The 13301-nt window shown below is 43.0% G+C and overlaps 1 protein-coding gene across 6 annotated transcripts in view; it reads left to right on the forward strand.

The window, feature by feature from the left end:
- SSPN (sarcospan) overlaps positions 1 to 13301 on the forward strand; it is a 91739-nt gene that overhangs the window by 20081 nt on the left and 58357 nt on the right. For all 6 annotated transcript variants that reach the window (XM_067008931.1, XM_067008930.1, XM_067008933.1 and 3 more), the window contains exon 2: positions 7840 to 7926. In XM_067008931.1, coding sequence (XP_066865032.1) covers positions 7840 to 7926 — 87 coding nt within the window. The remainder of the gene's footprint in view (positions 1 to 7839; positions 7927 to 13301) is intronic.

Here is a 13301-nt window from a genome sequence, read left to right on the forward strand (position 1 = left end):
GCCCCTGCTCTGGGGTCACGGATGTGTTCTCTTTTATAGAGCCTGTGAGGTCTTAGACAGCTTCTAGTGGATATGTGTTGTTGGAATAACAATCAACAAGGTTCTCATAAGAAACAATCTTGAGTCTACCATCTTTTCTTAAGGGGTTGCTAGGATTACCAATTCATTTTTTAGGGAGAACATATCACCTTAAGGATTTATTGTTTGTATTTTGCTATTTACTATATGTCAGTTTGTGTGAAAAAGATGCTATGATGGGGCTTCCCTGGTGGCGCAGTGGTTGAGAATCCGCCTGCCGATGCAGGAGACACGGGTTCGTGCCCTGGTCCGGGAAGATCCCACATGCCGCGGAGCAACTAAGCCCGTGAGCCATGGCCGCTAGGCCTGCGCGTCCGGAGCCTGTGCTCCGCAATGGGAGAGGCCACAACAGTGAGAGGCCCGCATACCGCAAAAAAAAAAAAAAAAAAAAAAAAAAAAAAAAAAAAAAAAAAAAAAAAAGATGCTATGATGGTAAGTGCTATGCTCTCCATAACTCTTCTCAACGACTGATACATTATATTTCTACTTATTCTTTTGTTTACGGCCTGCCTCTCCACTTTAAAGCATTGGCGCTATCAAGGCAGTGACTTTGGTCTCTTCTGTTAACTGTGGTATCTCCAGAGTCTCAAAGAGTTTCTGGCACATGGTAGATACACAATGAAAACTTGTTAAATGAAGAGAATGAGATTATTTCTAAGATGTGAGAGAGGGCTACATTTATATATATTACTCATTTCAGCTCAAATTTCAGAGTCAGTTGTGCTGGCACAGTTTGAGGTCGTATGCGATGGAAAAAATAATACCTACTACCATTCCAGGCACATTACTTATGATCCTTAAATTATAAAGTATTATTTTTTCTATTTTATACATGATGAGACTGAGTCTCAAAGGCTGTGTCCCATTCCCTCAGCTTGGACAGTGTCTGGATCTCAAAGACTGGTCTTCGCATGATACCTCAGGACCAGGGCTTCCTACCATCCCGCACAGGAGAGGAGCAGATGATGGAAAGTTATCCAAATTCCTGCAGTTCTCACTTCACTTATAGGGCTGTCCAGATTCCTCCAGGGAGGTGACCGGGATGTGTAATGGTTAAGAGCCAGGCTCTGTACTCGGACACGTACTGCTTAGAGTTCTGTATTTGCTACGTGACCTCGAGCATAAAACCTTTCTGAGCTTTAGTTTCATCATCTATAAAGTGGGCTAATAACAGCGACTACGTCAAGGATTTTTATGAAGACCAAATGGGATAATTTACAAAGAGAGCTTAGTTTAATGCCTGGCATGTAAAACTGCTCAATATTAGCATTAAAATGTCAAACCATCTAGACTTGCTGATTCGTGTTTCTTACATAAATATAAAGACCACACCAAGTATCCATTGGTGCTAATAAAAAGTAGACTATGCGATATTTGTAACCAAGACAGTATGTGTGTTATCAATTCTAAACATTGGTAATACATTTCTGACCCCTGAAATTTATGCTAAATTTGGCCTACTGTAATAAATGTATGAGTGACTCTCATTGCAATAATAATTATGGTAGTAATCACTACCAGTTATTCTCCAGCTATTTGTTAAGGTATTATACTAGACCCTTTACTTGCACTATCATTAATCCTTGAATTAACCATCAAAAGAAGGCATTATTGTTTCCATTTCATAGATAAGGAAACCAAGGCTAAGAAGAATTAAATTGCTTTGTCCAAGATCATTTAGCTAGTAAAGCAGCAGGTCAAGATTCAGGCTCTAAAGCCCACATTTCTTCCACTCTGCAACACTGTCTTCTTGACTGTAGTTCTAGACTTGGTTTTAACAAAGCTAAAGAACCAGTAACCACCAGTTGAATGAACTGTTACTTGATGTTTCATGCTTTTGAGAGTTATTCTAACCTATCTTAACTCATCTGATTAGAGTATTTTTTAATCCTATTATCTTGCTTTTATCTTAAAATGCAATTTAAAGTAATAATAATAAATAATAATAATAAATGTGGGGAGGGATGACTTCATCATTCTACCATATTTAAATCCTATCTGGTTAGGGCTTCCCTGGTGGCGCAGTGGTTGAGAGTCCGCCTGCCGACGCAGGGGACACGGGTTCGTGCCCCGGTCCGGGAAGATCCCACGTGCCGCGGAGCGGCTGGGCCCGTGAGCCGCGTGTCCAGGGCCTGTGCTCTGCAACGGGAGAGGCTATGGCAGTGAGAGGCCCGCATACCACACACACACACACACACACAAACCCAAAAGTTTGGTTAACACCAAACTTTTTGTTGTCTTTAAAAAGTTATGCACAGCAGGGAAAAAAAAAATCACAGTTGATTCAATGTCCCTTACATTATAGAAAGCATGATAGATTTTGATGAGTAACCAGGAAGGAAGGATTTGAATGAGCTGCCCTGGGCTGCTCATTTTTACACCTGGCCTAGCCTGGTCAGATGGCATTACCCATGGCAATCAATTTTCCTGTGCTTCAGTTTCTCTGCAAAGTGAGGCTTAAACTGTAAATTTCTAAAGAGCAATGACCATATCTTATTCCGCATGTTCCTAGTGCCTAGCAGAATAAAAGTTGTTGAGCTCGACTCAGCTGGGGAGTGATACCTTCACTGGGGTGGCCGTGAATAACAAGATCTCGGAGATTACGTTGCTACGATTCTTAACTGCATTGTCACAAGTTAGGGAATGAGTACTAGTATTATTCCCTGGCTCACTCCCCTGCACCTTTATACTGATTCTGTAGGCTGGTTTCAGCGATTCCAAACAACTAATAAAGAGTAATGTGCCAAACTTTACTCTTTAGTTACAAACCAATCCCACTTGGTAACCAGATGTTTCTAAACTAAGAGGAGGGACTCCAATGGGCAGGCAGTGTGGTAGGGGTGCGGGGTGCCTAGGGCACCTCTGATGGGCTCGTGAAAGCTGACTGTACACATCTCTTCCCAACCCTGTGCTCAGTGACTTCACATCGGTGGCTTGAAGGCAGCACAGGTAGAAGTATTTATACCGTGGAAATTAGCAAGCGCTACAAATAGCAGCTCCCACCCCTACAGCTGGTTGTTAAACGTTTACCAGCGCACCGATGGAGAGATGGTCCAGTTTTGGATGGTTGCTTTGCTTGGGCTTGCAGTGGAGTGGGCTTTGCCTGTCATCGGTAGCAGAGTGCCACTTCACACTAAGTGATGATGTAGAGATGCTCCCAAACCATCAGCCACACTCGCCGAGGCCACAGGCTCTAGAATGAGGTCATATTTAAGAAGTGATGAAGACGAAGGATTTTTCTCCCTCCAATTTTTTTTTTTTTTTTTTTGCGGTACGCGGGCCTCTCACTGTTGTGGCCTCTCCCGTTGCGGAGCACAGGCTCCGGACGCGCAGGCTCAGCGGCCGTGGCTCACGGGCCCAGCCGCTCCGCGGCACGTGGGATCCTCCCGGACCGGGGCGCGAACCCGCGTCCCCTGCATCGGCAGGTGGACTCTCAACCACTGCGCCACCAGAGAAGACCCTTCCCTCCAATTTTAAGGAATTTTGCTACAATAGCTATGACTAAATTTATTTATGGGGAAACTATTGTTGTTACATCCCATTATTACTTATAATAAACAACACTTCTATAGGAAACTCCACTAGTCAGTGTATCACTCCTAACCCGTAACCGTTCAGACAAAACCCATAGTAGGCGTCAGCATTTAGAAGACTATGTTTTCAGCTTAGACTAGTGTTTCTCAAAGTGTGGCCTTATTTATTAGAAATGCAAATTCCCGGTCTCCACCCCAGACCTATTGGATCAGAAATTCTGGAGATAAGGGAGTTTTCACCAAGCCCTCCAACTAACTCTGGACCACTAGCTTAGACATTGTCTTACCAGAAGCAGTGGCAATGAGAATCTAGTAGAAATGCTTGAGTTATGCTAAAATATTCTATCCCATACTTCTGAAATCTTGATCCAATAAACATCCTTTAATAGACTCTCATGAAATATTCTTTTGTATATCATTTAAATCTCTGATAAACTATGTATTCATAAGCAATTCTCCTGAGTAAGACTGCATTCATTTGACATATTGCAATATATCTATCATTCGTTGAAAGTTATTTCTAATACTATACCTTAAATTCTTTTAAATAGGTGAAAACCCATAGAAATTCTGTTAAGAAATATCCAGAGAAATATGTACAGTTCTGCTACATCTCTTGTTGATCAGTTGGCTGTGCAAATATGAGAGGAGAGTTCATCTTGTTACTATATTGACTGAAATAAAGCGCTTTAAATACAAAGGTGAACATTGATTAACTAACAGAAATAGAGTCACATTTCAGGTACACAAATGAAAGGGGGGGTTGGAAGGAGGAGAGAAACCTTGAAAGACATTTGACAGGGGAGGTTGTATTCTCCAGATAGCCCTGTCAAGCAGCTCTGTCAACAACAAAAAGAAGAAAACAAATAAATTGGAGGTTGTGTGAATGTCACAAGACCAGAATATAAATATGACATGGAGCGAAGTAAATACCAATAATTCGCATTCCCACAAAATGTTTTAGGGTGATACCTTCTAGCTATGCCAAAATGAAAAGGGAAAAAATGATATGTAGGTAATTCTCCAAGACCAGGGTCCATCCACCATTCACTTTTTTTTCATAATAAGCCAATCCTCAAAATGTACCACTGCAGGAATAACACAAACAAAGTGTGACAAGACTCAGAACTCGTATATCTAGAAATGGATTTAACATTCAGAGAACATTTCAACTCTGCTTAACTTTCTAACTCTCAAGAGAGAGTGCAGTCTTCACTCTGAGCAGACAAAGAACATCTTTAGACAGAATGTGGAGTTTGCGACTTAGGTTTTCTCTTCTTGCTAAACAGATTGCAGAAACATGCATCCAAAAACAGGTTTAAAATGATGGGATAGGGCTTCCCTGGTGGCACAGTGGTTGAGAATCTGCCTGCTAATGCAGGGGACACAGGTTCGAGCCCTGGTCTGGGAGGATCCCACATGCCGCGGAGCAACTGGGCCCGTGAGCCACAGCTACTGAGCCTGCACGTCTGGAGCCTGTGCTCCGCAACAAGAGAGGCCGCGATAGTGAGAGGCCCACGCTTGCCACAACTAGAGAAAGCCCTCCCACAGAAACGAAGACGCAACACAGCAAAAATAAATAACTAATAAACTCCTACCCCCAACATTAAAAAATAAAATAAAATAAAATGATGGGATATTTTTCACTAAAACAATCTTTTCAAGCTTTTCTTATCAACATAATTATCCATCTGTACATGAACTAAATCTTCACAAGCTCTTCAGGGCTAGCTGTCCTTTCAGAACGAGTTTTCCCAGTGCCACCCAGGTCTTGTCTGGTTTTATGTTCAGTGATACCACCTGTCTGCCCCTGGTCCAATGGGTGCCTTCTTGAAAATCTTATGTAACTGCCTTTTTCCTCTTCCATGGGCCTCACCTCACCATATCCAATGGAAGCCCTGGCCCAGAATCCAAGAATGTTGTTCCAGAGAGGCCTGGCGAGTATCACTACTCATTAACAAAAGCTCCTCCTTCCCTGCCCTGGGAAGCCAGAACACCCTGTCTTCCTGGTGTGCCCACGTCCTGCCCACACAGAAAACAAGACCCTAAATCTGGCATGAGAAATCTGGTTTCCTCCCCGTGGCCATAAAGCCTTCAGGTTTTTTTTTTTTTTAACATCTTTATTGGAGTATAATTGCTTTACAATGGTGTGTTAGTTTCTGCTTTATAACAAAGTGAATCAGTTATACATATACATATGTTCCCATATCTCTTCCCTCTTGCGTCTCCCTCCCACCCTTCCTATCCCAACCCTGTAGGTGGTCACAAAGCACCAAGCTGATCCCTTTGCTATGTGGCAGCTTACCACTAGCTATCTAATTTACATTTGGTAGTGTATATATGTCCGTGCCACTCTCTCACTTTGTCCCAGCCTACCCTTCCCCCTCCCCATATCCTCAAGTCCATTCTCTAGTACATCTGTGTCTTTATTCCCATCTTACCCCTAGGTTCTTCATGACCTTTTGTTTTTTCCCTTAGATTCCATATATATGTGTTAGCATACGGTATTTGTTTTTCTCTATCTGACTTACTTCACTCTGTATGACAGACGCTAGGTCCATCCACCTCACTACAAATATCTCAATTTCGTTTCTTTTTATGGCTGAGTAATATTCCATTGTATATATGTGTCACATCTTCTTTATCCATTCATCCTATGATGGACACTGAAGTTGCTTCCATGTCCTGGCTATTGTAAATAGAGCTGCAATGAACATTTTGGTACATGACTCTTTTTGAATTATGGTTTTCTCGGGATATATGCCCAGTAGTGGGATTGCTGAACTACCATACGGTAGTTCTATCTTTAGTTTTTTAAGGAACCTCCATACCGTTCTCCATAGTGGCTGTATCAATTTACATTCCCACCAGCAGTGCAAGAGGGTTCCCTTTTCCCTTTTCTCCACACCCTCTCCAGCATTTATTGTTTCTAGATTTTTTGATGATAAGCCTTCAGTTTTTTGTTTTTTGGTTTTTTAAAATAAATTTATTTTTATTCGGTTGTGTTGGGTCTTCGTTGCTACGCATGGGATTTCTCTAGTTGTGGCAAGCAGGGGCTACTCTTCGTTGCAGTGCGCGGGCTTCTTATTGGGTCAGTTGCGCCCCTCCCCCACTCTTTCCATCACTGACACTCAGGAACTTGGAGATGGCTTTCTGTTTCTCCCACTCCGGTGTCCTCCCACTGGTCATGCAATAACCAACTTGTATACATTTTACTTTTACTACACCTTTCCTCTCACCTCTTTCTCTGACTTTGTCCCCCACCCCCTGAGCTCTGGTTGACCTGATAGATTAATCTTGCTTCGATTAGTAAAATAAGATTCTGATGTTCTCACCGCCAACCCACCCAACACCACTGCTCATTTTCCAGAAGCATGTCTTGAATCATGTCATTCCCTGGCTCAGAAATGTTCAAGGGAACCCTGCTACTTCCTAAATCACTTCTACATCCCCAGACTTTCCACCTACATTTTCTGCTCTATATTTCGTTATTTCAACTGTAGATACATGTTTGCTATTCTTTCCACACACAGTCCTGCGTCCGCCTGCGCTCGTACTGTTGTACCCAAGCTACCTGGTTTGAGGGCGGCTTCCATCATTTACTAGCTTTGTGCTTCCGTTTCCTCACTTATAATGTGAGGATCATAATAGCACCTACTTCATAGGGTTTTGTGCTGATTACTTGAAGAAATCCATACAAAGGCCTTAGAAGAGCCCAAGCACAAAGTAAGTATTCAGTAAGTGGTAGTGACCATTATTATTATCACCATCCCTTTCAAGGACCATTTCAAATCCACCTCTTTAGTGAAGGCTTTTTTAATTGCCCAATTCAATGTTATTTTTTTCTTCTTTTTGTACTTCTCTGAATAGCATTTGACACAGAATGCCCTGCCTTAGAATAGTGCATGCACTTATCATGGCCTGGCCTGGACCATACAGTTACTGAGGTGGAGGAAATTTTGTTCATCATTGTATGCACTGAAGGACCTTGTACAGCACCTGGCACATCAAAAGGACTTAATAAATACTGGCTAAATTGAAATAAATGGATTTTCCTATTTTTAAAACTCTGTTCCACAAGCTGAGAAAAAAATAGCACATAAAGATAAGCAAATGAAATGAACACCTTGCTAACAAGGATGTTACTGGTGAAAGACGCTGAGATTGATGTCATTAGAATGCACGGCTTTCCTGGATAATAACCTTTCGTCCCTGTTCTCCATTGCAGGTCTGCTTAGTGGCCTATCTTGGTTTGTTTATGCTTTGTGTCTCCTATCAAGTTGACGAACGGACATGTATCCAGTTTGCCATGAAAGTAAGTTGTTATTTTTCTTTCTCTTTTATCATCGAATAGAAGGAAACACGAGTACAAAATTAAGGAGGACTTTTTAAAGGGTTGTATATCTGATTATTCTAGAAATTGCATTTTTAGACAGGCCAAAAAATGTTTTAGGAGGGCATTCATCCAGACCCCAAAGGTAATGCTGATTTTTTTTTTTTTAAGTCTTAATTTCCATGAACTGAATTGGCACAGAGCATATGAAGTACCCTCCAATGCCCTTAAAAGGAAAATTGAAAACTCATCAGTTCAGCAAAACACTTGGCCAGGGAAAAAGTGTCTATATCAGTGCCCACTTCCCCATCTTGGGGTTTTTTTTTAGAATGTTTTAATAATGAAGCAGTCTAAGTGTATTTCCCTTGGTAGGTGGGATCACTGAGACAGAAAAAGTACATTGGGTGCATCCAAATGACCTGTGCGGAGAATCTGAGGGCAAAGGCAGGAGGTTGGGGTATGCTTGGTTTAGCAAGTGTGTGTGCCTTTCCTTGAGTGCCTTTTTTTTTTTTTGGAGACACTGCGTTTGGTTGGAGCCAATTCAAGTACACAGCATTTTCACTGCACAGTAGAATCTGCTCCAAAAGGAAACACAGACACACCCTTTCAGAGCTTAGGGAGATAAACACCCCACTCAGAAATCAGTTAGTAGAAATCAAATTCCTACATTTTCTTTCAACTCCTGTAGCAGAGAACAAAAAGCTTTCTGTAATGTTGGTTTGGTTTTGTTTTGGTTTTGGGGTCCAGTCACATTGTTTACTTTTCTTCTGTAAGAAAACACATAAAAACTGGATACTCCTTTGTAAGATGTTAGTATATTCTAGTATATTGATATAAAAGCTATTGACATAAAAAAGCAGTGTGCTCATATATACATACATATATATATTTAAGTCATGTCATAAGAGTAATTAGTGAATAAAATATTCAAATTATTTTAACTAGCAAAAAGAAACTGGCTACACAAAATGTATACTATGATCCTATGCAAATTAAACAAATAGCTCTTATGTGCATAGAAAAAATAGTTTCTCTGAGTGGTGGGATTATACCTACATTGTGTTGGGTTTTTTTTTTGAATTTTGAGATGTTCTCCAATAGTTAGATGTAACTCTTCTAATTTAAAAATTTAATGGATGCTATTTTAAAAACTGATAGAGTTAGAATTTTGGTGGATATGCCCCCCCCCCCCACCTTGGAAATTTTACTTTTTCTGTCTGAGGGTGTCCCTTAAAAGAAGGCCAGATAGTGCAGACATCAGTCCATGTTTACTTTTTTGGTAGAAGTCTGAATAAACTGCAAGGCTTAGTGCTGATTTTGTTTTTTAAAGCCTAGTCAGAAATGATCTGTTAAATTATGGGAATTTCATTCATTAGGTAAAGAGGGCTCTAAACTAGGTTCATCAGTTTCTGTGAAATGCCCTCATCCCCCTCTCCACCATGATCCCAGGAAACAGCAGAGGCAACAGCAACGTCTTCACCGAGGCCCCTAAAGCCATCTCAACGTCTGCATTTAAAATAAGGAGCAAGGACAAAAAAATTAAAAAATAAAAAAGTCACTGCCAATGTCAGCCAGGTTGAGAATTCACCACTAGGAAGATCTCATTAACTATCTTTTTTTTTTCACCTGTGACAGACATTGACAAATACAGAGGCACTTTTCTCTTCTCCTGAATGTGACCTTTAGTGATGCTTGCCGCCAGCTCTGTAAGGTGCCCGCTATATTATCTTCAGGTCGAAAATGAGCTCCGTCAATCTCCAGGTTTTCCAAAGGCACAACAGGTTACGGCGGACTTCCCTTGTGCTCCTGACATCATTTGCAGGAGAAGGGATAAAATGCATCTTCATGAGGTGTTTCTCACTAGCAAAACCGCATTTTAGAGCTTACGTGTTGATACCCTGGACCAAGCTTTGGTGGCGAATTTATTTCCTTCTGTTGAACGCCCAGATAGTCAGGACAAGCAATACGGGGCGATGGCAGCGCTTTACTGCAGCCTGCGCTAGCGCGCGTGTGCGTGCGCACCCACATACCGACACGCGCCCCACACACTTCCCTTTTCCTTGCAGACAGTGGCCACGGGGGCCTGTCTTTTCACCTCAACCTAGCACAGTCTCCTCTGGAGGCCCTTTGGCAAGCCCTGTAAGCCGCCGGCGCCTTCCATCTTTCTCCCCGGGCCCTGCTCCCGAGTCCTGCTCCTGGGCTTGGCGGGCCATCCGGCCGCTGATTGGGCCTCCTGCCTATGCTCTTGGCCCTGTTTTCTCGGGGCTCACCTTGATGATTTTCAGAAGCGTGTCTGGTTCGTGTGCGTGCAAACACACTCCGGGGCACATTCCCCACGAGGGCATTGCAGGCTCAAGGGCGCGGCGCCCACATCCAGGAGGCCCCCGGGCTGCCTCCGCGGCCTCATTCTGCTCGTCGAGCAGTAGAGGGGCTTTACCGTGCCTGCCGCCGGCAAGGTAATTAAATCGAAGCCGAAGCGGCGGCCGGTACCAATTAGAGGCGGCGAGCGCGGGGCGCGCCCGGGCGCTGTGGTTACATAAGCGCCAGGGGCGCCCGCCTCCGCCCGCTGCGCAGGGCCGGGCGCCCGGACTGACACGGGCAAGACAGATGCGTCCCGAGCCCCGCTGGTATCAAAACGTATTTGCTGGCCTTCCCAAGGTCATCGTAAACACTCTTATTGATAGTTATTCGTGCCGTGTAGGTAAAACAAGCCACTTGATTTTAAATTACAGATTCTGACCCAGAAGCTTGTTGCTGTCAGCTGAGTTAAAAGCCGCGGAGGAAAAATGCTGCAGCGCTGCAGATGTAGCCCACAGGCTTTGGCCGATCAAGTCTATATTTATGTCTTGAAATGGATAAGAAACTTGATTCTGTGGCTCACTCTTGCTTACTTGGCCCGATGCTTTCCTGCAGTGGGAGAGGCAGAATCATAATGTGTGAGCTAATGCACCAATGAAAATGTATTCATATTTAAAGGAGCTGAGGGGCATGGCTTTTGTCTGTGCTCTTGAGGCTTCTAGCATATTTAAGATGCTCAATTAAAACTGAGCGGTCTCTGTGCTTGTGTAAATGTTCACGTCCTTTCTACAAGCCAAGGATGTGTTGTCACTCACACGTGACATAGAATAACACAAAGCCAGTATAGGGTTGATATCCTAAAAGTTCTGAGAAATGGCAGCTCTTTCCAGGTCTACTCATGTGTTTATTTCAAGAATACTTAAATAGTGCTACTGCCTACCAGCCACTGTTCTAAGGCCTTTACATGTATCAATTATTTTGATCCTTAGAGTAATCCTGTGACTTAGGTGCTAGATGAAGAAACAAAGGTACCCATGGGATTGATTTAATTTGCCCAAGGTTCATCGTTACGGAGGGGAGAACAGGGATTCTAACTCAGGCTGTCTGATCCCCTGTCCATGCCTGTAACCATCAGCAGGCACTGCTGTACTTGGTCAAAGTCTTAGGCAAATCTTTTGCTCTTTGGTCCCAAAAGTTATCTTTTAAGAGGAGACAAAACCCTCATTTCAGCAAACGGATTTTTGTGATGGTTATGAGAGAATATTTTTTGCAGCTCTTGGAATAATTTACAGATCGAGAATGAGGGATTATTGTCATTGTTTCAAGATAATGCCCCAGGGGATGTCATAGAAATTCTCTATCTAAGGATGAGTGTGTGGGAGAGAGTTATGACAGGGCCTCTGTAGTCCCATCCACTAGTGGCAATAAAGTGTATGAAGCAAACTCCAACGGGGCCATCCTGCCAAGCAGATGGCTCTCAGGTGAAAAATTATCCCTGAATTCGGGCCCTCCCTGCTGGTATAGTCACTCATGTCTCTGTGTTCCCAGAGCAAACAGTTCCCAGTTCCCTGACGCCGGCACTGGAAATGCAGCTGCCACGGTCAGGCACGCACGACACGGCCAGCACAATTTAATTTGGCCCTTGGCATCAAGAGTTTGAAGTCAGTCGTCAAGCCTGAATATTTCAAAACAACTCTGAATAATTCAAATATTCTGCCCCAATGGCCCCACAAAATAAGTCCATACTTTTTAGCCCAAGAACTACCTTTCTTTTTGCAGAAAATATGGCCACTGAAAATTGGGGCGACAGGCAGGACCAAGGTGATGCATTCAATAGCACAGATTAAATATTTCCTCTTAACTTTTTGAAATGGTGCCACTGTGTGTTTTTCTGGTTCCCTTCCTCCAAGGGAGGCCTGCCTGGACGTGTTCAGTATACGTTATCCTTGTTATGTCCCTGAGATAGATGTTTCCATAAACTGTTTCACAGATGAAGAAATGTGGGTTGTATTTGACAATTCTTCGTATGATTTGAAAATGAAAAAGAGAGTGTGTGTGTTTAAGATATTTTTGATGAGAAGATCCAAAGAACCTCTGCACTCTTTGCTCGTGCAGCCGTAGGAAGATGAAATAGCTTTAACCAGGTCCACTCTCTTCCTGTGTCCGCAGTGAAGCTTCCAAGCAACCCAGATGCATGCTCAGGGCACCAACACACACACACACACACACACACACACACACACACACACACACACACCAGCAGTCAGGACAGAAAAAATAAACTTTTAAGTATTCTATATTTAAGACTTGAAAACATTTGAAATTGTCCCTGTGTGCAAAATCACTCATCTGGGGGAACTTATGCACACATATTTTATAATCGTGCATACATGTTTTTATTTTGAGCTGCAATTAGTTGGAGGCAGGGGGAGGGCATAACCTTTTCAGAGCAACTTTCATCTGAACCTGGACGTGACTCATCTTCCTTTGAGGAGTTCGCATTCAGCAGAATTGCTCTATGAGCAACTTTTGACTCTGGGAGTGTAAATCTTGCACTAAGAACTGGGTTCAGGACACCAGTCCCCACAGCTGGGGACTCTGTTCCTTATCTAGATCCTCAGCAGGTTGAGCCATTAAGAGAAAGGTGTTCAGTGGGGAAGTCGAATCACAAGATTTCTTGTTCTGTAAAATGGTTTATATTGTGGCCATGTCAACAAGCACCCACAATTTTTGATCCAAATATTTCAGGTGTAGGGTGAATGTCTGAGTTGTTCAGGGACTCCGTGGTTCTTTAGTAGCAGAGTTAGAACTTTAACCAGACTTTTCCATTCCAAGGCTAACACATAAGCCAACGGTGTTCAGAACCTTGGTGGCCGAGGGACCATTTACAGTTTATTTTTATGCTCAGAAACCACGTGGTTATAGGTGGACTTGGGATGAGACTTGTAGGTGATCAAGTCACCTACCTCCTGGAACCCTAATTTTTTTTCTCCCAGCAACCTCTCAGTGGGGATCCTGGCCTTCCTGGACATAGTTTGGCAACCAGTCCATTGAATATA

This window comes from Kogia breviceps, chromosome 12 (genome assembly GCF_026419965.1).
Source record: "Kogia breviceps isolate mKogBre1 chromosome 12, mKogBre1 haplotype 1, whole genome shotgun sequence".
Taxonomy (NCBI): domain Eukaryota; kingdom Metazoa; phylum Chordata; class Mammalia; order Artiodactyla; family Physeteridae; genus Kogia; species Kogia breviceps.